Source organism: Mirounga angustirostris, unplaced genomic scaffold (assembly GCF_029215605.1).
Source record: "Mirounga angustirostris isolate CCGP_5_RB_7025 unplaced genomic scaffold, mMirAng1.0.hap1 SCAF_14, whole genome shotgun sequence".
Classification (NCBI taxonomy): domain Eukaryota; kingdom Metazoa; phylum Chordata; class Mammalia; order Carnivora; family Phocidae; genus Mirounga; species Mirounga angustirostris.
Window position 1 is genome coordinate 35,283,565 of NW_026991722.1, and position 27,770 is coordinate 35,311,334.

Here is a 27,770-nt window from a genome sequence, read left to right on the forward strand (position 1 = left end):
AGGATGGACAAAATAGGCGAAAGGGAGTAGGAGATACAGGTTTCCAGTTATGAATTGAATAAGTCACAGGAATAAAACATACAGCATAAGGAATACAGTCAATGGTATTGTAATAGCGATGTATGGTGACAGATGGTAGCTATACTTGTGATGAGCATAGCATAATGTACAGAGAAGTTGATTCACTATATTGTACACCCAAAACACTGTGTATCAACTATACTCAAATAAAAAAGTGTTAAATATATTAAAAGTGGTGTGTATATATATATACCCACATATATTTAAATATATAAACAGTGTATAAAGATGTCCAGCTGAATACATTAACCAATGACCATTAACTACATTATAGTCTGTCTTCTACTTTATAAGTATTCTTGTTGATAAAGTCTTTGATTTACGCAGTGGCATTTTTTGAAGTATCATGCACAATCCTGACCATTCTTTCCCTAGGGCAAAGCATGTTACTTACACTAAGATATGGTCACCTCTTTCAGTGTGGCTAATGATCTCAGTTTGGACTTCAAGGGTGTTAACTTTTTCTTCTGTTTTTCTCTGGGCATCCTCTCTAAAGTAAGATCTGATGTTTTCCAGACATGGTTTCATTTAAACATTAAAAAAGAAAAACTCTCAGTAAACACATGTTCACACAGCACAATCTCTGGAAATGTAAATTGCACCCAGTCCCCTGTCAACTGGGAAGGTCAGAGATACCCACATAATTGCTTGGCACCATGCTCTGAATGATGGGTACCACGTTTATCTACTTAATGTTTCCAAACTACTGGCCAGCACAAAACCCAAAGATTTTGAAGGAAAGTTTAAAACACATTATTTTGAAATCACTTATTTGTTTTTGAAAATGTTTATTTCTCATTTTATTCCCCAAATATATAAGCTACTCTGAAATCAAAAGGAAGATGCACATGATTTCATTTTGATTTTGTCTCTAAACAGAGGGTAAGGCTCAGGCCTAGGATGGAAGGTTGAACTAAAGTTCCATGTGGTCAAGGGCCTCTGTCAAGGTTTTGCTGCTAGTTAGCTGTAGAGGCTGGATGAATCCAGGTCTTTGGCCTTTCCTTTAATACTAATGCCCTTTCCTCTAAGCCATGCTGCCTGTCTGCATGAAAGGATTTTAACCCGACGAAACCAGAACAACAAAGTAGCCACAGTCCACAGCAGAGGCTTAGAAGAAGTTGTATGCTGTGGCTGAACATAAGCAAAGGAATGGCTAAGTGAAGAGACCTGTGAGACACTGTCCAAGCAATCAAATCCCAATGTAGAGAACATGCTGAAACGGCTCACAATTGAGAATCTGCTGCTTGAAAACCTCCTAAAAGCCTAGACATCTTTCAATTCTCATAAAATGGGAACACCTTAAAGTCAATGAAAATGCAAGGAAGTTCTGGGAAGTAAAAGCAGCACAATTAAATGTATAAGCAGGGCACAAACCCATGGTTCTTTTGTAGATGTGAAGAAGATCTAATGGAAAACAGTTGTCTACAGGAATGCCATGAATTGGAAAATTGAAAAGGAAACAGTTACCTTGTGATCATTCTTTTTTTTTTTTTTTTAAGAAATTATTTATTTATTTGACAGAGAGAGAGAGCACAAGCAGGGGGCGCAGCAGGCAGAGAGAGAGGGAGAAGGAGAAGTGGGCTCCTTGCTGAGCAGAGAACTGACACGGGACTCGATCCCAGGACCCTGGGATCATGACCTGAGCCAAAGGCAGATGCTTGATGACTGAGTCACCCAGGCACCCGTGATCATTCATCCTTATTGAATGTCTGTTATGTGCCAAGTCCTGCTCTAGGACAGGGATATAGCAATGAATATAATAAAAGAAATCCTTGCCCTGGGGCGCCTGGGTGGCTTGGTCCATTGAGCATTTGATTCTTGATTTTGGCTTAGGTTGTGGTCTCAGGGTTGTGAGTTTGAGCCCCTGCTACGGCTCCCTGCTCAGCGGGGAGTCTGCTTCTCTCCTTCTCCCACAGAGAGAAAGGAGTGAACACTGAGTGAGTGCACACTATGGCCCAGCACCAAATTAAGGGCTTTGCTTACCTAAAGTTAATACTCTGAGCAAATTTTCAAGGTAGTTATTAATATTCTTATTTTCACCTGAGGGGTCATGCTTAGAGAGGTAAAGTAAAAGTCATGTGTGCAAACATGTTTGCATGGTGAAAATGAAAAAATACAACCCTGTTGCTGACTTCTGAAATGAACCTAATCCTATTCCTAACCTTTTGTCAGGGAACACACATAGGGTTTGGAATTACAATAGCAACGTCCAAGTCCTAGCTCCTTATAGCTTGTGTGATCTTGGGAAGTTCTACAATGACAACTACTATTTAGCGACATACCTGGACTGTGCTAAGTACTTTATGTAAAGTATCTTGCTTAATCATCACGACAGGCCTATGAGAAGATATTATTATCCCCATTTTATAGATTAAATTAATCCTATTAATATGTGTCCTTTGTTTTCTTTTTAAATATTGTTTTAAAAATTATGTAAGTAACACATCACTGTAGAATATTTGGAAAATATAGAAAACCGTGAACAATGAAGGAGCTCTTATAACCCCTTCACCCAGAACTTAGAATTCCTGAAACCAAGGACCAGAATTCTAAGTGACTAGTAAATATCAGCTGTTTTAATGTATATTTTCTCGGTGCAGTATGTTTTTTTCTAGGGTAAGAATGTCTTGACAAGCTTCCTCAAGCTGAATTCATTTTTTGAAATTAGGCTATCTCTTTTTTTTATGTTATGTTAATCACCATACATTACATCATTAATTTTTGATGTAGTGTTCCATGATTCACTGTTTGCATATAACACCCAGTGCTCCATTCAATACATGCCCTCTTTAATACCCATCACTAAGCTAACCCATCCCCCCACCCCCCTCCCCTCTAGAACCCTCAGTTTGTTTCTCAGAGTCCATAGTCTCTCATGGTTCGTCTCCCCCTCCAATTTCCCCCCCTTCATTTTTCCCTTCCTACTATCTTCTTTTTTTTAACATATAATATATTATTTGTTTCAGAGGTACAGGTCTGTGATTCAACAGTCTTACACAATTCACAGCGCTCTCTCTTTATTATTTCTACCTAGCCTATTTGTTTCTGTTTTTTAAACTTACACACTGTATAACAGTGTGTGCCAGAGGAATGGATGATTATATTAATGGCTTTTAACAGTGGGAATTACAGTAACAACACAATATCATGGCTTAATTAAAAGCAACATCTTTTCATCAAACACACAAGAATTTCCATGCATTCAACTGTTCTTGGTAGTAATGCACCTGCTGGCAGGGAATTTCAAATTAACTTAATCAACTTAAACAAAACCCCTTTTGAACAGCTGAGCTTTTTATCCTTCTGATTAAAGATGGAAGACAGAGAGGAACATTATACTTTTTCTTTTTCATATTCAACACATTCTTTTCGGAAGTTTTCAGACTATTCTTTTTACTGTCATCATTTTACATGCATCATTTCATTAGGCTTTGTTTTTATTTTATTTACAATATACTCAAAATGGAAAAGTTACAGTAAATGCTCCTCTGATTGTGTGTGGTGTGCAAACTTACTCTCAGGGCACATAAAGCTAAAATGATAGCTCCTAGCCTAGTAGCCCACATTTTAGGAAGCCATTTTGAAAAACCTAAAAAGAAATTTTATCTAATATTTTGCAATTGAGTTTTAGTAGTCATTAAAGAGAGCTTTACCACTGTAAAGTCATTGTAAAGACATGTTATTTATATGTACATATATTATAAATGGACATATCTGTACATGCCCAACACATGACCTGATATATAACAGGCATTCAATGAATAGTGGCCAGTATTGTCTCATATGGCCATCATTCACATACTCAAGTATACAGAGGCAGTGAGGTCTGCTATTCAAACCTACCATATAAACTCACGTAGTGCCTGTGGGCTCTAGTTTGGGGTTTGGGATTTTAGTGTAGCTCCCCTCTCTCCACCTTAGGAGAATAACACATTATTAGGTGCTGGGCACAGGAGGGAATCTAGTTGAATATATAAAATATTTGTGTGAACATATAGGTGAGAAAAAAGTCTGATTTTAAAAAAAATATTTTGTTACAGTTAGGATTCTAGGCACAAGTGCAAGAAAATGTTGCAATTTGGCTGTTGTGTGTAATGGAAACACAGCATTTCTCTTTCTCTTGAATGACTGCTTCTTCCTATCAAGCTATAAAAATAAACTATAACTCTTAAGCAAGTTTGTCTCATTCCTACTCTAAACCAGAATTTTATCAGCTTAGTGCCTACAACTTGAGGTGAAATTCAAGTTTTAGGCAGGGAAGAATGAAAAAACACTAAAATTTGGGATCAGAAGAACTATGTTCAGGACCTCTTTTCTGCTTCATTACTGTGCGACCATGGACAGTTCCAGTCTCGTTCCGTTCCCATTTCCTCACTGTAAAATGAGGTACTACTGCTACTTATTTCACAGGGTTTGGGTGCATTTTAAATAAGAAAATGCAGGTTAAAAGCATTCTGTCAACCCTGAGGTATTATGCCAGGGATTGTGAACAGGTAATTATTATTTTCAGGTTTATATTTTTGTTACTAGTATGATAGATACATGTTGCTTAATGTAGGTTTTGAATCCCCTGGCTGCTGCCAATCCAGACTTTTGTTGCCAGAGATAAGACAGATCATTTTTTACAATCAGCAACAGCATATTTACATGATTTTTCCTTCTACATAATCTAATGGTTACTGGCAAATTGAGATGAGAAATTAAACAATGCTTGAACTGCCCCGGTGCTAAGGCCTTGGTTTATGACCCACAAAGAATGAAGAGGGACAAATGCAGAAATGTTTGTCCCTCTTCATGGCACAGCAAATGACCAACATGCACCTTAAAGGTTATATCATCATATCTGGAGCTGGAAGCAACTGGATTTCCATGCCAAGTTACTTAAGATGAAAATAAAGATTAAAAAAACCCCACTTAAAAAAAAATTAAAATGGTATATATTTAAAGTATACAATATGATTTTTTGGAAGAGTTATTCAATATTAGGAAATTATTAATGATATACATATACATAGTAAAATGATTACTACAATCAAACTAACATATTCACCTCCTCATATAGTTGAAATTTTTTTGTGCATGTGGTGAGAACACTTGATCTATTTTAGCAAATGTCCAATGTTTAATACAGTATTATTAACTATAGCCATCATGCTGTACATTAGATTTCTAGACTTATTCATCCTACAGTATTGCAACTTTGTTCCCTTTGACCACTATCTCCTCATTTCCTCCACCTTCCCATTCCCGGGCACCACCATTCTCCTCTTTGCGTCTATGCTTTGAACTTTTTAGGTTCCACAAATAAGTGAGATCATGCAGTATTTCTGTGTCTGGTTTATTTCATTTAGCATGATGTCCTCCAGGTTAATTCGTATTATCACAAATGGCAGATCTCCTTTTTAAAGGCTGAATACTATTCCAAAGTCCATTCATCCATTGATGGGACCATATCTTGGCTACTGTGAATAATGTACAATGAACATGTGAGCACAGATATATCTTTGTGGTATTGACTGTATTTCCTTTGAGTATATACCCAGAAGAAGGATTGTTGGATCATATAGTAGTTCTATTTTTAATTTTTTGAGGAACCTCCATACAGTTTTCCACATTAGCTGTACCAATTTACATTCCTACCAATGATGCACAAGGTTCCCTTTTCCAAATCCTTACCATTATGTACTTGTTATCTTCTGTCTTTTTGAAAATAGCTATCGTAAAAGGTGTGAGGTAATATCTCATTGTGGTTTTGATGTGCATTTCCCCAATGATTAATGACGTTGAGCATTTTTTCATATACCTGTTGACAATCTGTATGTCTCCTTTGAAAAGTTCAACATCCATTCATGACAAAAACTCTTAAGAAAAAATAGAAGAAAATTTCCTCAGCACAATAAAGGCCACTTATAAAAAGCCACAGCTGACATCATAATCAATGGGGAAAAATTGAAGGCTTTTCCTCTGTGATCTGGTACAGGGCTTGCTCTTGTCACTTCTATTACACAAAGTACTAGAAGTGCAAGCAACAGCAATGAGTAAAGAAAAAGAAATAAAAGTCATCCAAATAGTTAAGGAAGAAGTAAAATTATCTCTGCAAATGATATGATTCAGTATGTAGACAACCCTACAGACTCCACACACAAAACAAGAACTACCACAACAAAAACCTTGTTAGAATAAACAAATTCAGTAATGTTCCAGGATACAGAATCAATATACAAAAATCAGTTGAGTCTCTTTGCACCAACAATGATCTAACCAAAAAGGAAATCAAGAAAAAATTCCATTTATAATAGCACCAAAAAGAATAAAATACTTGGGAAGAAATTTAATCAAGTCAGTGAAAGATGTGTACACTGAAAAGTATAAAACACTGAAGAAAATAACTGAAAAAGACACAAATAAATGGAAAGATATCCTGTCCCATGGATTGAAAGAATTAATATTGTTAAAATAGCCATACTACCCAAAATGATATATGGATTCAATGCAATCCCTACCAAAATTCCAATGGCATTTTTCACAGAAATAGAAAAAACAATCTCAAAATTCATATGGAACGACAAGAGACTCTAAATAGCTAAAATCTTGAGAAAAAAGAACAAGGTTGGAGGCATCACACTTCTAGATTTCAAATTATATTACAAAGCTATACTAATCAAAACATTATGGTACTGGCCATTAAAACAGACACACAAACCAATGGAACATAATCAAGAACCCAGAGATAAACCAAAGCATAAATGGTCAATGAATTTTCAACCAGGGTACCAAGAATATACAATCAGGAAAGATAGTCTCATCAATAAATGGTGCTGGGCAAACAGAGTCCAATGAGACCGGACTCTCATCTTTCATGATATAAAAAAATCCCTGAGAATGGATTAGAGACTTAAATATAAGATCTGGAATTGTAAAATTCCTAGAAGAAAACAGGAAAAAAGCTACTTGACATTGGCCTTTGAAATGATTTTTTGGATACAATATCAAAAGCTCAAGCAACAAAAGCAAAAGTAAACAAATGGGACTGCATCAAACTGTAAAGGAAATGATCACAAACTGAAAGAAAATATTTATAAACTATATATTTGATAAGATGTTAATATCCAAAATATATAAGGAATTTTTACAACTCAATAGCAAAAACAAAACAAAAAAAACAGTCTGAATAAAAAATGGGCAGAGGATCTGAATAGACAGACATTCTTCCAAAGAAGACATAGGAAAATACAGTTTTTAAGACAGAGAGAAGTTTAAGTTCTAGACTGCAGGGTACTTGGATCCCTCCAGCTTGGGCTTAGTGTAATGTGGTCTCAGTTTTCCAATATTCTGAGCCTGGTCCCTCAGTCTCAACCTTAACGGATAGAAAGTCTCTACAAGCTTCAACTCAGCTGTGCACAAATAGTTGTCTGTGAGCATGACTGTGCACAAGCATGTGCACTACGGAGAGCTCATCAAGCTGTAAACGTACAGCAAATTTTTCAGGACAATTAAGCATATAGTTTGACAGCAAAGGACCACGGTCTTTAAAAAAAGAACAAGTTATTTTTTAAGCTATTTTTTGAAAAGCCCCCAAATAAGCTATTAAATCTTTGAAAATACATACTTAAGTATTTTCTTACCTCCCTCAACAAAAAGCAAGCTCCACAAAATCACCCCTCCAACATGTCTAAAAAACAAAGTGAAAGAAAACAAAAACTTTCAACTCTGGGGGTGCCTGGGTGGCTCAGGGGGTCAAATGTCTGACTCCTGGTTTCTGCTTGGGTCATGGTCTCATGAGTCATGAAATCGAGCCCCATGTCCCGCTCTGTGCTCACGGGGGAGTCTGTTTGGGATTCTCTCCCTCTGCCACTCCCCCCATGCATGCATGCGCATGCTCTCTTTCTCTAAAATAAGTAAATAAATCTTAAAAAAAAAAAAAGCAGAACTTCCAACTCTGTGTTGTGGTAAAAAACCTTTTTGAAAAAAGCTAGAGTAGATAGAGGTGAGCAGTACTTCCTAGAAATAGGCCAACTATAGATACAGTTCCCAAAATTCAGTAATTGGGCATACTTTGGTGAGATCTGCTTTTCTCTCTTCACACACACACACACACACACACACACACACACACACACACACACACACGAGGGCAAGAGTACCAGCTTTAACTCTTATGCATTAGGGGACAACAGAGAGAAGAAGCCTTAGTAACATTTCACTTCAGGGACTCAGAACATAATCCTGCTGCTACAGGCCTGGTATTTGCCTCTGTTTATCAGTTTGGAACAATTACCACTGAGCTGTCATATGACTGGGAGATAGAAACTTCACTGGTATTTTAAAAAGTGACAAGATTTCTGTTTCACTGAACAATCCCAGAAGACACTGTCTTCATTTTAATATAAAATGTATTAGATCTCCATACCCAGGTAGAAAAAGATACCCACACATAGAGATACAGCTGTAATATGCTTTTTCTCCCCAAATTTGAAATAAAAGATTTGAAGATCCAAAGCTACATTAATGCAAATATCAGTCTGTTACAAGTATATTTTTTGATTAAATTGGCATACATCAAGTACAATTAGAAAGGTTATTTATAACGAAGAAATACATAATTCTGCATCTTAATGGGGATGACAGTTACAGCTGATGGTTGCTAATTAACATTACTTCTTCTGCTTTGGGTGTCAAATATTTCCTGTATGATCTTTATTGCTGGCAATGGACATACCTAATTCTGGAAGGTACAGAAGAGTTAATTATCAGTAACAATGGTCCTCATAACAAAGTAATTGGTAACCTGACCAGCTCTGGTTTCACTTTGGAGACCAGAGGGTCCAACAGAATCTGTAAACTCTGACTCAGCGTCATGGCAGGAGAAGTATTTGTTGAGCTTTCTGATCAAAGGTGCACCTACCCACCAGGTGTTCAGAATGACAGGGAGAAAAGCCCCAGGTGAAGTGGGTTTGGGAGGTGTTGCCTGTTCCAGCCAAGCAGAAATGCATGGCACTGTCTGGTTCGGCAGCACCACCCTCTTGTGCCAACATGACCATTGTGCTTACTCTCTTGGACAGCTCAGGGGTGTGTGATCAATGCTGGAGGCCAGACGTGAATGAAGAGAAAGAAGCACCGCAGCTCTCAGCACAGAAAACTATAAAGCCCTCTTTGCTTGTGCTATAAATTACATATTTATTTTGTTAACATGAGATAGATGAATATTTCTACATATAAAGGTGCCCAGCTAAAATCAAGATAAGTGATATTAATGTCCTATGGTCAGTATTATTGAACCTCCACAGCAATAAACTTTATGAGTCAATAAATACTACATTTGCAACATAGTTAACATTCCTTTACTGTCTCTAGCACTTATTACACATTGTAACCGCAAGTCTACAATACATTATTCATATTTGGGGTGTCACCAAGTGATGGATTGCTGCAGGAGAGGCTGTCCTTTAAATAAATCAACAAATAAAAATGCAAATGTTAACATTTTCAGCCACAACTTTTCCCATCTTGAATGGGGAATGAAAATTTCACATTATATTGACAGGCAGCAGAGAGAACAATTAACAACCCACGTTGTGAATGAGAAAGATGACTTTGCCACGCCTGGTTTTATCACCTGCACGTGGGACAATATGGGACTCTTCTAGGTGTTTGCGCTTTTCAGAGAACAAAGGAAAACCTGTTTCCCACCAGCATCCCACCCTCATCCTCTTGTGCAAGTTTGGAAAATTCTTGGAATATAGGGTGGATAGGCTTTTACTCTTGTTCTCAGTACATTCAAAGGTTTGTTGGGATGAAGAATAAACAGAGTTTTGTCTTGCATTAAGAGTTTTCATGTAACTGAAAAGTAGTCTATAAAAAATGCCTCTTCTACACTTTGAAATAAAAATAATTCAAATAATCCTGATTCTGAAATCTGGAAAGCAACCACTGTGCCCTCCTGATAACTGATTTTCAGAGTACTGAATCTTTTTTTCAACTCTGCACTTTGTATAATAGACCTATAATATGCTATCATGCACTTCTAAGGATGAAATCTAGTGTGTTACACATTGTTTTATTTAGCCAAGTACTCATTATTTAGGAAACCTCTGAGAATCTATATTTAGCTGATTTGCAGTATTAAGAAGCAACAGATACAGAATCCCTTTTTTAAGGTCCGTAAATATGAGTCTTCACAGCAATTTTAACCTGGGCTTGTAAAACTGTACTAAGTTGATATGGTCCATTCAGAAAATGTGTGCTGATTATGTTCTACAAAACTCTTACTGGGAAAACATTTTATTCTTTTTCATGCTTCTCTCTAAACTGAAATGCAATCATCAAAAACACATTAAAGTAGCGTTAAAGATTTCACTTTAATCTTCAATAGGAAAATTCACCAAGAGTGAAAATCCAGATCATTTCTCCTCTTTACCTGTAACTTCTCCAGAGGAAGCCCTCAAGGTGACTGGGATGGATCCTCCTTGAGCGCAAGCATTCAGCCACAATGCTGAGTGGTCCAAGGAGGGAGCCACCCTCAACATTTCAGAATGACAGCTCAATATGGGTACTTGGAAAATGCTAATAAGGGCAGCATTAAAAATAAAAGAAAGGAGTAATGGACAGAGAATGTGGTAACCTAGTCAAATTTTCTTTTGATTGTGGGTCACCTTCAAAATAAGGAGGTTGTCATTGTTAACTATTATAGTATTTAAGAAAATGGGCTTTGGAGTCTGAAACACTAGTTCTACCTCTTATTAGCTATGCGACCTTAGGTAAGTCACTCAATCTCTTAGTTCTCGAATTTTGGAAATGAGGATGATAGTAGTACCACTTCATAAGGCTCTGATGAAGATTAAATCAGATAGTCCATACAAAGGGTGGACACATAGTAGGTGCCTAACAGATGGCAGTCATTACTGTCCTCTGTGTTAGAGTTATTTCCCAAAAGTTCTTTGTAATTAAAATTAAGTCTTAAAATCTACATTCATCTGATAAGATGCTGGGAATTTAAGTGCTCCAAGAAGCACATTCCCAAGGAAGCTGAAACTAGGCCCATTTGGTGTTGCTGTTTATATATTCAGCCTTAAATGCATAATAGGGGGGTGGCTTATTGGATGTGAAAAAATTTTAATCATGTATTTCTCTTCCTGACTCCAGAAAAGGCTGATCAAATTCTTAACTCTTCAAATTCTCTGGTATCAGTAAATGTTGACAGTCCTTTAAAACCGTAATACAAAACCCACTATAATTTTCAGTATCAATTAATTCAATTAGTTAAAGTCCAAGTGTATAACAATTCTGTGACAAATTGGGAAAGACCTGCTGCTATGCACATTTTCAGATGAAAAATAGGATCAGCTTTGTGTTTCTCTGTAAATCCTTGCCAATTATCAGTTTCAATTAAGGCAGGGCATGTGTAAAGGAAAGGGCTCCATGAGATCAACCTGGCCAAATCTAGATGCTTCCAAATAAGGCCTCTCTCTTAACAGCTATTAAGAATTGTCAAGACTTTTCCACTCCTTATTAAATGACTCCCTGCCCCCCAAAAGCTCTTATCTAAAGAATGTTAAACCAAAGAGTCTCAGAGCCGTACCGGGAACTGTGGTGCCGCTGGACTGATGGGCTTGTGATTACAAGTTCCTTTTGGCTTCCTGTTGTCATAGGAGATGTGGATGCATCTTTTCTAACACCTGCCGCTGTTCCTGTATGAATGATAAAAGGAATTAATTTGGACATTCAATAAAAGGAAATGGAAAAGTCCATTCTGAGCAATATATTAGACATTCCAAAAATCCCTAAGCTATTTTTTTCCCTCCAAACTGAAACAATGGCAGATGGAAAACTCAGTGGGTTGTTTTGATATTGTAAACATCAGAGAACCACAGTATCTTGTTTAAAAAAAGTACTTCTGTGCAATACAGACTGGCTAGTGATTTTGTTTTTAAACCTGATGGCCTGTTATCTTCTTAGTGATTTGAGTTTACTGTGAAAATGCCCAAGAAGGTAGATTACTTTATTTTGTTCCCTTTAACCATTCTAAGAAAAGATCTTTCTTCTCTTTGAGTCCAGCACTTTGTACCTCCAAACCCCCCAAGTTAAACTGCTCTTACCCCTAAAACTTTCAAAGCAGACATAAATCTTGAATGTTCCTTTCAAAGAACTGTACACTGGGCTTAAAACAAGTGTCTGATTGGAAGAGATGCTCACCTTCCAGGGCTGATGTGGTCTCTCTTCCTTTCTAACAAGCAATGTTCAGCTAATAATTATGTTTCTCCTCTGGAGTGCTAAATAAGATGGCACGGACAGAAAGATTTTTTGTTTTTGTTTTCTAACTATTATTATTATTTCTAATAACAACAATTTTCTCCTTCTCCTTTTCCTTCTTAATATTATTTCCCAAACAACACAAAACATCCCTGTCTTTTTCTTGGAAGACTGTCAGAATCTCATCCACGATTTTCTTCTGGTTCCTGGGAAACTATTGTCCAGGCTGCTTAAAGAAATTATTTGGGAAGATTTACTCTTTCTTTGAGGAAAGTGTAACTATTTAAATAACATGAAGACAGCTTTGGTGTGTTGAGAATACCAGACCCTCAAATGCCAAGAATATAGTATGCTAATTCTGGGAATGGCACCTTTTCTCGGTGTTACCAGAGAAAATCAGGCCCAGAGAAAGCAAGAGTCTTCTATGTACAGAGAGTAGCATCAAAACAGTCACCATGATCCTTGGTATTCAAAAGCTATACTCAATACTGACTGTTCTCTATTATGTATAGATGTAAAAGACTAGCCACCTAAATGCACAATTCAGTCTTCTTTGTTTACACAAACCTGTGCGAGCCTGAACCCAAACCAGTATATTTTCATACGAGACATAAACTCCATCAGTACATACAGTGCATCAGTCAATAAATATTTACCAAGTACCTAATGATGGGCAAGGGCTGGTGTCAGGATTAAGCTCAGAGTTAGTTTAGGGGAGGGTAAAGAAGATGGGAGAGTAAGAACATGAGATACTCTGAATAATCTGGTAAAGAACCATAAATAACCCAAGGCAGTATAAGGTGACAACAGCTAACAGATAATGTATGTTTAGTATGTGCCTGGTATTGTTCTAGGACTCTGCCATATACCATTAATCTTTTTTAAAAACAGCTTCATTATAATTTGAATACCATAAAATTTAACCATCTTAAGCATACAGTTTGATAAATAGTAGTAAGTTTATATAGCTTATAGCATGGCCACAACCCAGCTTTAAAAATATTTGTTATAAGTGGGGCGCCCGGGTGGCTCAGTCAGTTGAGCGTCTGACTCTTGGTTTCAGCTCAGGTTACAATCTCAGGGTTGTGAGATCGAGCCCTGTGCAGGGCTCCGTGCTCAGTGAGGAGTTTGCTTGAGATCCTTTCCCTCACCCTCTCCCTCTGCCCCTTCCACCGTGTGCATGCTCTCTCTCTCAAATAAATAATTTTTAAAAATTTGTCATGGGATTGACATTTCTTTTTACAATCCGGTTTTAGAATATCTCCTCACTCCCAAAAGTTCCCTCCTGCCCATTTGTGGCCAGCCCCTTCTCCCTGTCTGTTTTGTTCCTATCTCTCCTCTAGCTCTCTCTCGCTAGTTTTGCCATTTCTAGAAATTATATTTATCCTCAGAAAAACCCTTTGTAATAGATACTATTTTTATATCTCATTTACAGATAGGCAAAATAAGCCATAAGGGACTTACATGACCTGCCCAAGCCCACAAAGCTAGTAAGTGATGGAGCCAATATTCGTGTCCAGATAATCTGATCCCAGAGTTTTACCATTAGGCTATCCCTCGTAATAAAGAGTACAAAAAGTCTGAGGGATTAAGAAGTGGGAGAGATCACGTATGGCTGTAGGATTAGAGAAGATTTGATGCAGGAGGTGGTATTTTGATAGGAGGGAATAAGGAGCATGGAATTAAATTAAAAGCATTAAATTAAAAACCTCAAGGCTAAATATTTAATGTATTCAGGAAATATTTATTGAGCATCGTTATGTCCTTGTACCTTGTTAATCACTTTAAATCACTTTACATGCATTATCTCATTATTCCTTCCAACAGTCCTTAAATTATATTATTGTCCTCATTTTATAGATAAGGAAGTGGAAACTGTGAGAGGTCAAGCAGCATGTCCAATATCACACAGCTAGTAAGAACAAGGCTGGGTTTTGAATTTGTATTGCAAACTAATCTTAAACATTGTGCTAGTTGACCTCAAAAATAAAACATGGCAGCAACAAACACAATTAAAGAAAAAAACCAAACTGGTCTTTGGAGAGATTACTTCTGTGGCAGAATTTGGAATAGAGTGGGACAGAGATAATGGAGGCAAGTAAAGCAGCTCATTACTACTACAACTGTCTGGGTAGAGTATTGGGTGGTGTGAGGGGAAATTAAAATGTGTAAATAGGAGTAGAAACAACTGAGAGGGATTTGTGGGTAAGGTGAGGGAAGAAGAAATGCCTGGTAGTGAAAGAATATAATTATATCTGCAATCACTATTATAGAAGACCTGAACATTAGTCTTATTTATTCTGTTCTGATACTTCTATCAAAAGTTTAGCTGAGATAACTGACATTTGATGGGGACAATTTAAAGAAGGAATTTTAACAGGGGATCCAGGGACTCCTATGGAATCCATGGATATACTTCATGAATGTGTGGCTCCCTCATAACTGCAGGCACAATGATGTGTGTATATGTGCCCGTTCACTCTTTAAGGAGAGGGGCCATCACTTTCATCAAATTCTAAAAAGGTATGAGACCCCCAAAAGCTTAAGAATGATTGGTCTAAGACATAGGACAAGTTTATTCCTTTTTCTTAATTCTTTAAGTGCTATTCCTTATTAAGTTTCTGGAAAGCTATATATCAGCTTTTAATTATACTCATTCCTTCTACAAAATTTGATTTCATGTTAAGTATACCAACAATTACATATAGTTATGCATATTCATAAAACTACATATCTATTTACACACACACACATACACTTACACACATACACAAAGACAACATATGCATTTTAAAAGTAAAAGTGCATGTGGCGCCTGGGTGGCTCAGTTGGTTAAGCGTCCGACTCTTGGTTTCAGCTCAGCTAATGACCTTAGGGTTGTGGGGTTGAGCCCCACATCAGGCTCCATGCTCAGTGGGGAGTCTGCTCAAGATTCTCTCTCTCCCTTTCCTCCTACCCACCCCCCGCTCATGCACTCTCTCTCTCTAAAATAAATATATCTTAAAAAAATAAATAAATAAAAATAAAAGTGCTGATAAAAGTATTGTCCATGAAGGTGATAAGTCGTATAAATATGTTTGAATATATTTATGTAAATAAGCACATACATATATTTTTGCATACATAGATGAAATTGAACATAATGGAGCACATCCTATTTACATAAAGCTGGGTCTATGTCTGCCCATCTATCAGTCAACATCTCATAATAACGTAACTTCTTAGAGTTCAACATTTAGGAAAAACTCTGTTTCTGGGCCGTTTGTTTTATTTTGCATTTTAAAAGTCACTCAGTTATATTATACATGCAGTTTAGCATAAAGAATAAATGATAAAGAAAATACCAGTATACCACTTTTGCAGATCAAGAAATGAAGTACTGGCAGCAATGCCCCCTGGAAGCATCAATGTCCATCCCTGATCACAGCCTCTTCTCACCTCCAGGAACTAGCTACTATTCTCATAACTATTCCCTTTCCATTCTTTATAGTTTTACCATATATGAATGTATCCCAAAACTGTGAGTTTTGCTGTTTTTGAACTTTATAAAAATAGAAATATACTATATATATTCTTTTGAAGACTTCTTTTGCTCAATATTATGTCCATGAGATTTATCTGTGTTGATGATTTATGTAGCTGCAGTTTGTTTTCTTTGCTACATAGGGTCCCACTGTATGTATTTATGATTTTTTATCCATTCTATTGATGGGCATTTAGAGTATTTCTGGTTTGGGGTTATTATGAAGAACACTTGCTGTGGCAGAGGCTGCTAGTTATTCACCAAAATTCCCTTTGTTCGGAGCACCAGCTAGATTATATTTCCCAATTCCCTTTATAATTATGTGTGGTTGAGTGGAAAACTAGTGGATGTTATACGTGCCATTTCAGGCCTATCCTATAAAAACCTTCCACATGTATGTACTCTATACCTTCCTCCTTCTTGCTGACCTGTTATGGCAGGGCCAACAGCTTCCTATAAAGGGCCACTTAGTAAATATACTAGGCTTTGTGGGCCATTGAGCTTCTGTTGCAACTATTCAACTCTGTTGTTGTAGTATGAAAGCATCCACGGACAATACATAAAAAATAGAAATCGCTGTATTCTAATAAAACCTTATGAAAACAAGCAGCGGGCCAGATCTGGCCATGAACAAAGTTTGCTAACCTCTGTGTTATTGTAATACTCAAGGTGATCTTGGAAGAAACTTCGTGCTCCTTAAGCCATTGCTATTTTTTCTATTTGTTACCATAGTTTAGCCTACCCAACTAAATAGAGCTGCTATGAACATATTTTAAGTGAATTCTCTCTAGTATATATACTTAGAAATGGAATCTCTTGGATATGGGGTATTTGTTCTTTATCTTCAATAAATAATGCAAAACTGTTTTCCAAAGTGGTTGTATAAATTTACACTCTGATCAGCAGACAAGCACTCCTGGTGCTTTAGTCTTGCTAACACAAGAATGATAATGAAAACACAACCTATTATAATTTGTGGGAGGCAGCTAAAGCAATGCTTAGAGAGAAACTTATAGTTTTACATACTTAGAAAAGAAGAAGGATTTAAAATCATTGATCTCAGTTTTCAATTTAAGAAGCTAGGGAAAAAAGAGCTAATTAAATCCAAATTAGTACAAAGTAAATAATAAAAATAAGAACAAGAATCAATGGAATAGAAAAGAAGCACATAATAGACAAAAATAAACAAAAAGCAAAGGCTGTTTTTTTTCTTTAAAAAAAACCAGTAAAATTGATTACCCCCTAGCAAAGCTGATCAAGAGAGAAAATTAAAAATTACCAATATCAGGAATGAAAGAGGGATATCACTCAGATGTTAAGGCCATTAAAGAAAAGGCATGTTATGAACAATTTTACACCAATAAAGTCAACAACTTAGATGAAATGAGCAAATCCCATGAAAAGCAAAATTTAGCAAAATTGAACACAAAAAGAAATGACAAATCTGAATAGTCCAATATGTGTTAAAGAAAAATAAAATCCAAAATAAGAAAACCCATACACACACATACCATCACCATCAACACTAACAACAAAAGCAACAACTCCAAGACAGATGTTTCAATGGTGGATTCTATAAAACATGTAAGGAAGAAACAATACCAATCTTACACAAACTCTTTCAGAAAACAGAGGAGAGAAAAAATCCTACCTCATTTATTTTTTAAAAATTGTGGTAAAATACACATTTACCATTTTAACCGTTTTAATGTATACAATTTGTTGGCATCAGGTACATTCACAATGTTGTGCAACCATCACACTATCTAGTTCCAGACCTCTTTCATCACTTCAGACAAAAACCCTGTAAAATTAAGCAGTCATTCTCCATTTTCCTCTCCGAAGTCCCTGGTGACCATAAATCTGCTTTGTCTATTCTGGATATTTCATATGAATGGAATCATACAACATGTGGCCTTTTGTGTCTCGCTTCTTCCAATTAGCATAATTTTTTCTTTTCTTTTTTAATTTCAAGTAGACTCTATGCCCAGCGTGGGGTCCAATGCAGGGGCTTGAACTCACGACCCTGAGATCAAGAGTCAAACATTAACTGACTGAGCCACCCAGGTGTCACTAGCATAATGTTTTCAAAGTTCATTTATGCTGTAGCACATACCAGAACTTCACTCCTTCTTACAGTTAAATTGTATTCCATCATATGGATATACTGCATTTTGTTTATCCATTCATCTGTTGATGGGCATTTGGGTTGTTCCCACCTTTTGGGTATTGTGAACAGAGCTGCTATGAATATTTGCATATAAAATATATTTAAACACCTGTTGTCAATTATTTTGTATATACACCTCTGAGTACAGTTGATGGGTCATATGGTAATTCTATGTTTAACTTATTGAAGAATTATCAAACTGTTTTCCATAGTGGCTCTATTATTTTAAATTCCCACCAGCAATGTATGAGGGTTCTGATTTCTCCACATCCTCTCCACCTTGTTATTTTCCATTTTTAAAATTATAATAATCATAGTGGCTATGAAGCAGTGTCTTGCTGTGGTTTTGATTTGGATTTCCCTAATAATTAGTGATGTTGCACATTTTTCATATGCTTATTAGCCATTTGAATATCTTAAGAGAAATATCTATTCAAGCCCTTGGCCCAGGTTTTAATTGAATTGTTTGTCTTTGTAGTTGAGTTGTAAAAGTTCTTTATATATCCTGGATACTAAACCATTAGGAGATATAGGATCTACAAATTTTTTATCCCATTTTGTGGGGCATCTTTACATTCTATAGACAGTGTTCTTTGACACAATTAAAAAATTAAGTACAATTTATCTATTTTTTCTTTGGTTGCTTGTGCTCTTCGTGTCATATCTAAGAAGCCACTGTCTAATCTATGAGCATGAAGATTTACAAGGATGTTTTTACCTAAGAGTTTTATAGTTTTCATTCTTATTTTTAGCTCTTTAATTTTGAATTAATTTTTGTGTATGGCATGAGGTATATAAATGAAGAATCCAATTTCATTTTTTTGCATGTGGATATCCAGTTGTCCCAGCACCATTCGTTGAAAAGACTATTCATTTGTTGAATTACCTTGGCACCCCCGCTGAAAATCAATTGGCCAGAGATGTATGGGTTTATTTCTGGATTCTCAATTCTATTCTGTTGATCTCTCTCTCTATATGTATATAACCTCAGGCCAGGTATAGGTATAACCTCAGTATACTTTTGATTACTATAGCTTTGTAGTAAATTTTGAAGATGGGAAGTATGATGACTTCAACTTTGCTCCTCTTTTCAACATTATGTTAACTATTTGGGGACCCTTGTAATTCTGCATGAATTTTGGAATTGGTTTTTCCATTTCTGCAAAAATGACATTGGGAGTTTGACAAAGACTGCATTCAATCTGTAGATCACTTTGGGGAGTATTGACATCTTAACAATATTTAAGTCCTTAAATCCATGAACACAAAATGTCTTTCTGCTTATTTAGGTCTTCTTCAATTTGTTTCAGCAATGTTTTGTACTGTTGAGTGTACAAGTCTTACACTCTTGGTTTAATTTATTGCTAGGTATTTTATTGTTTTGATGCATTATGATTGGAATTGTTTTTTAAAATTTCCTTTTCAGTAGTTCATTACTAGTGTATAGAAATATAAGTGATAATTTTGAGTATTGAATTTTATCCTGCCACTTTGCTGAATTCATTTGTTAGCTCTAAGGGGTTTTTGTGCATCCTCTAGGATTTTCTATATATAAAATCATATTGTCTGCTAAAATAATTTAACTTTTTCCTTTCCAATGTGGATATGTTTTATTTCTTTTTCTTGTCTAACTGCTCTGGCTAGAACTTCCAGCAGAGGGTTGAATAGAAGTGGCAAAAGCAGGGATACTTGTCTTGTTCCTGATCTTAGGGGGTAAACTTTCCGTCTTTTACAACTGAATATGATATTAGCTGTGGGTTTTTCATATATACTCTTTACCATGTTGAGGAAGTTTCCTTCTATTCCAACTTTATTGATTGCTTTTATCATGAAAGAGTGTTGGATTTTGTCAAATGTTTTTTCTGTGTCAGGTTGATGTTTTTTCCCCCATCATTCTTTCTTTTTTTTTTTTTAAGTAGGCTCCACACCCAGTGTGGGGCTTGAACTCATGACCCTGAGATCATGAGTTGCATGCTCTACTGACTGCATCAGCCAGGCATCCTTCCCCTTCATTCTATTGATATGTGATATATTGTACTGATTGGTTTTTGTATGTTCAACTACCTTTGCATTCCTGGGTTAAATCCTACTTGGTATATAATTCTTTTAATATGTTGCTGCATTCAGTTTTGTTAGTATCTTATTGAGGAGATTTTCATTTATATTCACAAGTGATTTTGGTGTGTAGTTTTCTTTTCTTTTGATGTCTTTGGCTGACTTTGGCATCAGAGTAATGCCTGAAATGAGTGAAGAAGTGTTCCTTCTTCTATTTTTTTGAAAGAGTTCCAGAAGGATTAATGTTAATTCTTTAAGTGTTTGGTAGAATTCACCAGTGAAGCCATCTCCTTCAAGTCCTGGGCTTGTCTTTTTTGGGAGGTTTTTGATTGCTGACTTAATCACTTTACTTGTTTGGGTCTATTCAGATTTCTTATCTTTCTTGAGTCAGTTTTGGTAGTTTGTGTATTTTTTAGGAATTTGTCCATTTCATCTATGGTTGTCTAATTTGTTGGCTTTTGATGTGTCTATTGTTTGGCTCAACTATTACTTTTTTACTTCAGGCAGCAGTGGTGTGTTCATTTGGTTTTTAATGTTTGCAAGCAATGTCCTACATGTAGTTGCTTCTCTGTCCTGAGAAAGGTCAGGCTTAGGAAAAACCCTGTGTCAATCCTTTAGGAAATAGACAGGTGAAAAGAGACAAACACAGTTCCTTGAGAACAAGATCTGTTCTGCTTCCTCTGGGACCAGGTGCTCATATGTGGAACTCAGGATGCCATCTTCAAGAATGCTGCCATGCTGGGGATGGGGATTGGACAAGGCTAACTTAAAATTTCACAAAGTTCTCCTACCATGTTTCAGTGGCCTTTTTGCTAGCTAAGCATTTGCTTGATTCTTACCAATCTTTCACTATCTTTCAGAGTTTTGATAAGGCTGATTCTGGCAGTTTTGCCAGTACTTTCAGTATTTCTGGGAGTCGGGGTGGAGGGGCTCTGGAAGTCCCTACTCTGCTGACATCCTCCTGACTTATGACATAGCATAACTCTGTCACCAAACCCTGACAAGGTCATTACCAAAGAAAGGTATTACACACCAATATCTCCCAATCAGTGTAATTTCATCAAATTAACAGAATAAAAAAGAAAATGCATGGTCATCTCAATAGGTACACAAAAAAGACTTGATGAAATTCAACACTCATTATGATAAAGACTCTCAGCAAATGAAGAGGGAACTTTCTTAACCTGATAAAGAGCATTTACAAAAAACCTACAGCTAAAATCATACTAAATGGTGGAAGACTGCTTTCCCTATGGGATCAGGACTTCCTTATGGAAGTTCACTTTTACCATTTTATTCTACACTATAATAAAAGTCCTAGGCAGTATAATAAGAAAAAGAAATAAAAAGCATAAAGACTGGGGAAAAAAGTTGTTATGGACTGAATTGTGTTCCCCCACCCGCCCAAATTCATGTGTTAAAGTCCTAACCTTCAGTACACCTCAGAATGTGCCTGTATTTGGAGATAGAATCTTTAAAGAGGTAATTAATGCTAAATGAGGTCATACAGGTGGCCTTTAATCCAATATGATCCTCTGTCCTTAAAAGAAGAGAGAGACAGGGGGCACCTGGGTGGCTCCGTCGGTTCAGCAGTGGACTTTTGGTTTTGGTTTGGGTCAGGATCTCTTGGTCAGGAGATCGAGCTGCATCGGACCCCGAGCTCAGTGCAGAGTCTGCTTCAGATTCTCTCTCCCTCTTCCCTCCAGCTCATGCTCTCTCTCTCAAATAAATAAATAAAATCTTAAAAAAAAAAAGGGTCGGGGGAGAGAGACACAGCAGGAATGTATGCTCATAGCAAAAAGGCCACGTGAGGCTACAGAAGGCAGCCATGTGCAAACACAGGAGAGAGGCCTCAGGAGGAAATGACTAGAAAGGAAGATGAGTGAGCTTACATGAAGAATGGAAATGTACTATATCTTAATTGTATGAGTATATATAATTGTCAAAGTTTATCAAAATGTACATTTGAGACCTATGCAGTTTTACTGTATGTACATTAAATCTCAATCAGAATGAAAGAAAAATTTAAAAACCCTACAGTTTTCTTGATTCTCAAGGCAGTGCTGTTTTTAAGACCGTACTCTACTGATAATCTCTTTGACTCTGCCAATCAGTCACCATAAGGACTTTGAAGGGACAAGCATATGTATTTCTTAATCATTGTAGGTACTGAGGTCAAAAGGTCTAACTGATTAGATCTTTATGGCTTGGAAATGGGACAAAGATATTTGTCTATCTATTGTGTTATACTAATTCATTCAACAAATATATGATGAGTACCTACTACATGTTAAGCAATGTTCTTATGGGGATGCAACAGTAAAATACAGAGTGTTCATATTATAGTGGGAGAATATATAAAATATAAAAAATAAGTAAATTATATAGTATTTTGAGATACTTCTATTTAGAGAATAGGAAATGTAGAGCTTCTGGTTTAAGTGACAATATTTCATATACAGCAACTTCAACTCTTAATGCTGGTCTCTTGCATTTGAATTCCTTTTTATTTTTATTATTATTATTTTTTTTAAGATTTTATTTATTTATTTGACAGAGACAGCGAGAGCGGGAACACAAGCAGGGGGAGTGGGAGAGGGAGAAGCAGGTTTCCCACTGAGCAGGGAGCCTGATGTGGGGCTCGATCCCAGGACTCTGGGATCATGACCTGAGCTGAAGGCAGCCACCTAACGGCTAAGCCACCCAGGCGCCCCTTTAATTCCTTTTTAAAAGGGACTGAGCAGGCCAATTTAATCTACGTGTCTGGGTTTATTCATAACCATATACTATGCTTATCTTCTGTTTTCTGTTGATAAAGCCATCAATTTTTAACAAATCTTTTAGCTCAGACTTCTAGAAATCAGAAGTAATATCTTGTGATACCTTTTCTAATGATTAAACCTACAATAATGATGATGATGTTAATAATAAAAGAAACATAAATAAGTGTTCTTTAGAGGCAAAGTAGAAATGGCTTCTGATCTTTGGATACTCCAACTTGTTTATTTCTTTAATCATGCCACCTATATTAATCCATCATGGACTACAAAGAACATTCACATCATTGCAAGCACAGGCTTATTTAGAGGAACAACTAGGAGCTTCAAGGATTATTTCTCTTTTCAGATGAGTCTATAATAATCCTCTTCCAGTAAAAGAAAAATGTGTTTGTGAGTGCCTCAGGGGCCATCAACCAGTGATAGCTGCTGTATATTATATAGCCTAAAAAAGCCCAAAGACAAAATGGAGGGCCTGGTCAATACCATCAGTTAAATACAAATTACTTTAGGATCAGCCTCTCCTGAAGTTTTAAGAAGACTCAGAGATCCATGGAGAAGGAACAAACAGGCATAGCTCTAAATGTAGCAGGGGGCTTTGGGATGGCTTTTCAGCCTCACTTAGAAATGGGCAATGCCAAGCCCTGAGGTCTAACATTTCGATTATGGAACATGTCTGTTCAGGGGCCTCATGGCCTCTGCTAGCCTGTCAGCATCACAGAAGAAAAATGCCCTCAGCTTCCAGGGCTCTTATGAAAGGGAATCAGTGATTGATAAGAAAAGGGTGGTTCGAGGCAAGCTGGGAGAGAAAAAAAAAAAAAAAACAAACCACTGCTGAGTAGGGAGGAAAAAAGAGGAACGAACAGTGTGTGTTTCCAGATTTGTGCGTTTGGCTTAAAAGTTCTTGACTCAAGTTTAGATTTTCCTAAGTAATGTCTCCTTGTTCCACATAGCTCAATAAAGGCAACTAAAATAGAATATTCCAAGCATTGATGACTGAAAAACAATTTATATTTTAAGTATAATTCTGACAATACTGTACATGTTGTTGTGATCCCAAGGTTGTTTCTTAAGACAAGAGTCAGGTCTTTCTTTATATATTTAGTATTAATAAAGTTGATAGAATGGTGAGGAGGACAGAAAAGGTAGAGGAATAAAAGATTGATAATAAAGATTAATGGTCCTGCAGTAAACATCCTATGTGGTACTTACTGATTAAAGACAACAAAAGAAACAAAGAAGAAAAGTATGTTAAAAAATTTAGACACACTAAAGAAGGGAACGCAATTAAGGAGACACTAAACCAAGCAGTGTGACTGAGGCAATTAGTGCTAGGCCACTGGCCTTATGATAAACAGAGTGTCCAAACCCCTCGCAGCCACTTGTAAAGCCCGTCTTCCATCTGTCTGGGCACCACTATAAATGCCCATGCAGCAACTGCTCTGTTCTGTAATCTGTGCATACCAGCTCTGCAATGAGTAGAATGACTCAGAGGGGCAACTTAAGCTCTTCAGTGATCAGTTAGACTGTAATTTGGCCATGGCTCCATATCAGAATAAAAGAAGAGAAAAATATATGACAATCTTTTTTTTTTTTTTTTTTTTTTTTTTTAGAGAGGGACAGAGGAAGTGCAAGTGTGTGAATGGGGCTGGGAGGGGCAGAGTTCGGAGAGACAGAGAAAGAATCTTAAGCAGGCTCCATGCTCAGTGCAGAGCTCGATGCAGGGCTCAATCTCATGATCCTGAGGATCATGACCTGAGCTGACATCAAGAGTTGGACACCTAACCGACTGAGCCACCCAGACACCCCTTACATGACAATCTTTCTTATAAGTAGAAAAAGAAAAGTTAATTCCTGTGACATCTTAAAACAAAACTCTCTTAAAAAAATGAAAAAGTTTCTATTTTTTTTCCACTGCAACACTACAACCTTTCCCCACCAAAAAACAAAAAACAAAAAAACAAAAAAAAAGGAAAAAAGTTAATGAAAAAAATAAAACTGTGAGTGAAAACTGTTCCTGAAAACTTTGCAGAATTGTAACAGCTTTGTCTTGGTTAAATTGATTGGTATAGCAACATTATAAAATGACTATTAGGATTCATTGTGCACAACAGAAAGTGCTGAAATGTCAGCAGACTATACAGCAAAAAGTAATGGGTTCTGAACCCCTGTTAGTCAAAAATGATTTTGTTTCAAATTAGAAATTGATTTTTTTTGGACACAAGCCCTTTCCAGGCTTATAGCTTCCGCAGCTGGGCCCAGGAGAGATTAACCTCCACCACTGTAAGGGCTGGCCTGATGGTACCTTTCTCAAAGTGCCTTTTCAACTGCAGCCTTCTAATGTGGCTGTGGTCTTAACCAATAACACAAGTTATTTGTCCCTTTGCTATTACACTCTATTTTTCTCATTTTGCCATTTTACTTTAGTGCTGGCACACAACCCAAATTTGTTGACAAGTTAACAGAAAACTATGTTAAGACTTGCAGTATAACCACCACGCACACACCAGTTTTGATTGGTTCTCTATTCTCCAAAGTGCAATGACTAAGACGAGAATATGAGTTTCCCATCTCTCAAGGACTCACAGAGAAAATAAATAAGATTCTACCTCAGAGATGAAGTCTCTTCAATCTCATTTTTGTTTCTGGTAGCAAAGTCTACAAAGACAAAAGTTGTTCTAAGTTGTCCTGATGCAATGAGGTCTGCAGAACTTCTGCCTTATGTCAAACAAAATGTACTTGCTTTTCAAGATGTGGATGGTTTCTCTTCTGAATCTTGGACTAATTATCATCTCTCAATTATGTGGAAGAAGATTAAACAATTTCTAGATTAATCATAGTTAAAACCAAAAATCATGTCAAAGGCGGCAGGTGATGAGAGTGTGGTATACAAGATCTTCTAATAAAGCACTGCACACTTTTCAAACAAATAAATATAAGAGTGACTAGAGAGATTACAAAAAGTTGGTTGCTTAATACCAGAGGTGGGCAGGTGCCAGCCCAGTAAAAAAGGAGGTAAATACGTGGATGGAACTAGAGTGTATTATGCGAAGTGAAATAAGTCAGTCAGAGAAAAACAAATACCATATGATCTCACTCGTGTGGAATTTAAGAAAGAAAACAGACAAACATATGAGAGGGGGAGGAAGGAGAGAGGTAAACAAGCTATAAGTGACTCTTAAGGAGAGAGAACAGGGGCGCCTGGGTGGCTCAGTCGTTAAGCATCTGCCTTCAGCTCAGGTCACGATCCCAGGATCCTGGGATCGAGCCCCGCATGGGGCTCTCTGCTCGGCAGGAAGCCTACTTCTCCCTCTCCCACTCCCCATGCTTGTGTTCCCTCCGTGCTGTGTTCCCTCCGTGCTTGTGTTCCCTCCGTGCTTGTGTTCCCTCCGTGCTTGTGTTCCCTCCGTGCTTGTGTTCCCTCCCTCGCTGTGTCTCTCTGTCAAATAAATAAATAAAACCTTTAAAAAAAAAAAAGGAGAGAGAACAAATAGGATTGATGGAGGGAAGTGGGTGGGGGATGGACTAGATCAGTGATGGGCATTAAGGAGGGCACTTGTGATGAGCACTGGGTGTTGTATGGAAGTGATGAATCACTGAATTCTACTCCAGAAACCAACACTGCACTATATTTAACTACCTAAAATTTAAATTAAAAAAAAAAAAAAAGAAGGAAGTCAGAGTTAATGGTTGTAAGCAGGTAAGAGATATCTGGGGGAAGAGGTGTGTGGAGAGGAGGCTCCGAGACTTTTTGTGGCCCTTTCTTGCCTGTACATCACTCTGTACAAGGAAGCTCAGACCTGCTGCATTCTGCTGTGAAGTCCTTCCCTTGGTAATTTTAGGAGAGGTGAAGCCACAAGCCACTCCAGAAACAATCAGGAAACACAATTAAATTTTGACCACTTCGCTCAACATTTCACACAGTTATTTTATAATTGATTTTCTTTTAAAATATCTGTGACATCTGGGTGCCTGGCTGGCTCAGTTGGTGGAGCGTGCGACTCGATCTCGAGGTTGTGAGTTCAGGCCCCACGGTGGGTGTAGAGTTTACTTAAAAATACGATCTTTTAAAAAAAATCTGAGACATCTAAAGTAGGAAGAATTACTGGCACTTAAAAGACTGCTGGGCAATAGGTTTCAGACTTACGAAGTTTTGTTTTAGCTACAATGTAGAATTGTCTATGACCTCTCCTTTACCCTTCCCATATTTCTAGTTAATTTTAGAGGATTAACTATAGTTGTTAGAGTTTACTCTCCCAGCAGAAATTACATTCAATTTCCTGTCCTCTTTACTCACTTTGAACATTATTCTATGCCTATAACCATACTTATTGTTAAATCAGCCTTACAGTTTGCTACTTGCAAAGAGGGACAAATCGGACAGTTTTTTCTAAGAGTATTCTAAGAGAAATGCTGATGCGATTCAGTGATCTAGCAGATGTACCACCTGTGGCCTTGCAGACACATGTCAGTTGGTAATACACTTAACTCTTCTTCAGGGTTGTAGAAATCATCTGGAGTTCATGGCTAGCACCCACAGCACCCACTGGCCCCAGAACAGCTTCTCCTTTTGCTACATATAGATGCTAAGCTTACCTCTTTGGGGTCGATATGTATCTTTCTTTTGACATGTCCATAGGGTATCATCTTCTGTATGTGATTGAAACCCAACTGTCTTCTTCTCCCTTCTATTCTCACTGCTGTTAGTGGACTCTTGGTACTTTTTGATGGACGATGATCCTCCCAGCAGCCAGCCATCACATTTTGACTTCAATAAACTGAAAAGAATAAACATGAATTAGCTGTAAAGAGCATAGATGAGGGGTGCATGATCACATAAAGGCATATAAATTCAGCATGGTTGAAATGCAATTCATGGCAGTAAGAACTTTCTTTTTCTTATTGTTTTATTGAA

The 27,770-nt window shown here is 37.0% G+C and overlaps 1 protein-coding gene across 5 annotated transcripts in view; it reads right to left on the bottom strand.

Moving 5' to 3' along the window:
* The window catches only part of KIAA1328 (KIAA1328 ortholog), a 353,979-nt gene that overhangs the window by 38,889 nt on the left and 287,320 nt on the right, over positions 1-27,770 (bottom strand). For all 5 annotated transcript variants that reach the window (XM_045886803.3, XM_045886802.3, XM_054510318.2 and 2 more), the window contains 2 exons: positions 27,452-27,633; positions 11,660-11,768 (listed from right to left, as the gene is read on the bottom strand). In XM_045886803.3, coding sequence (XP_045742759.2) covers positions 11,660-11,768; positions 27,452-27,633 — 291 coding nt within the window. The remainder of the gene's footprint in view (positions 1-11,659; positions 11,769-27,451; positions 27,634-27,770) is intronic.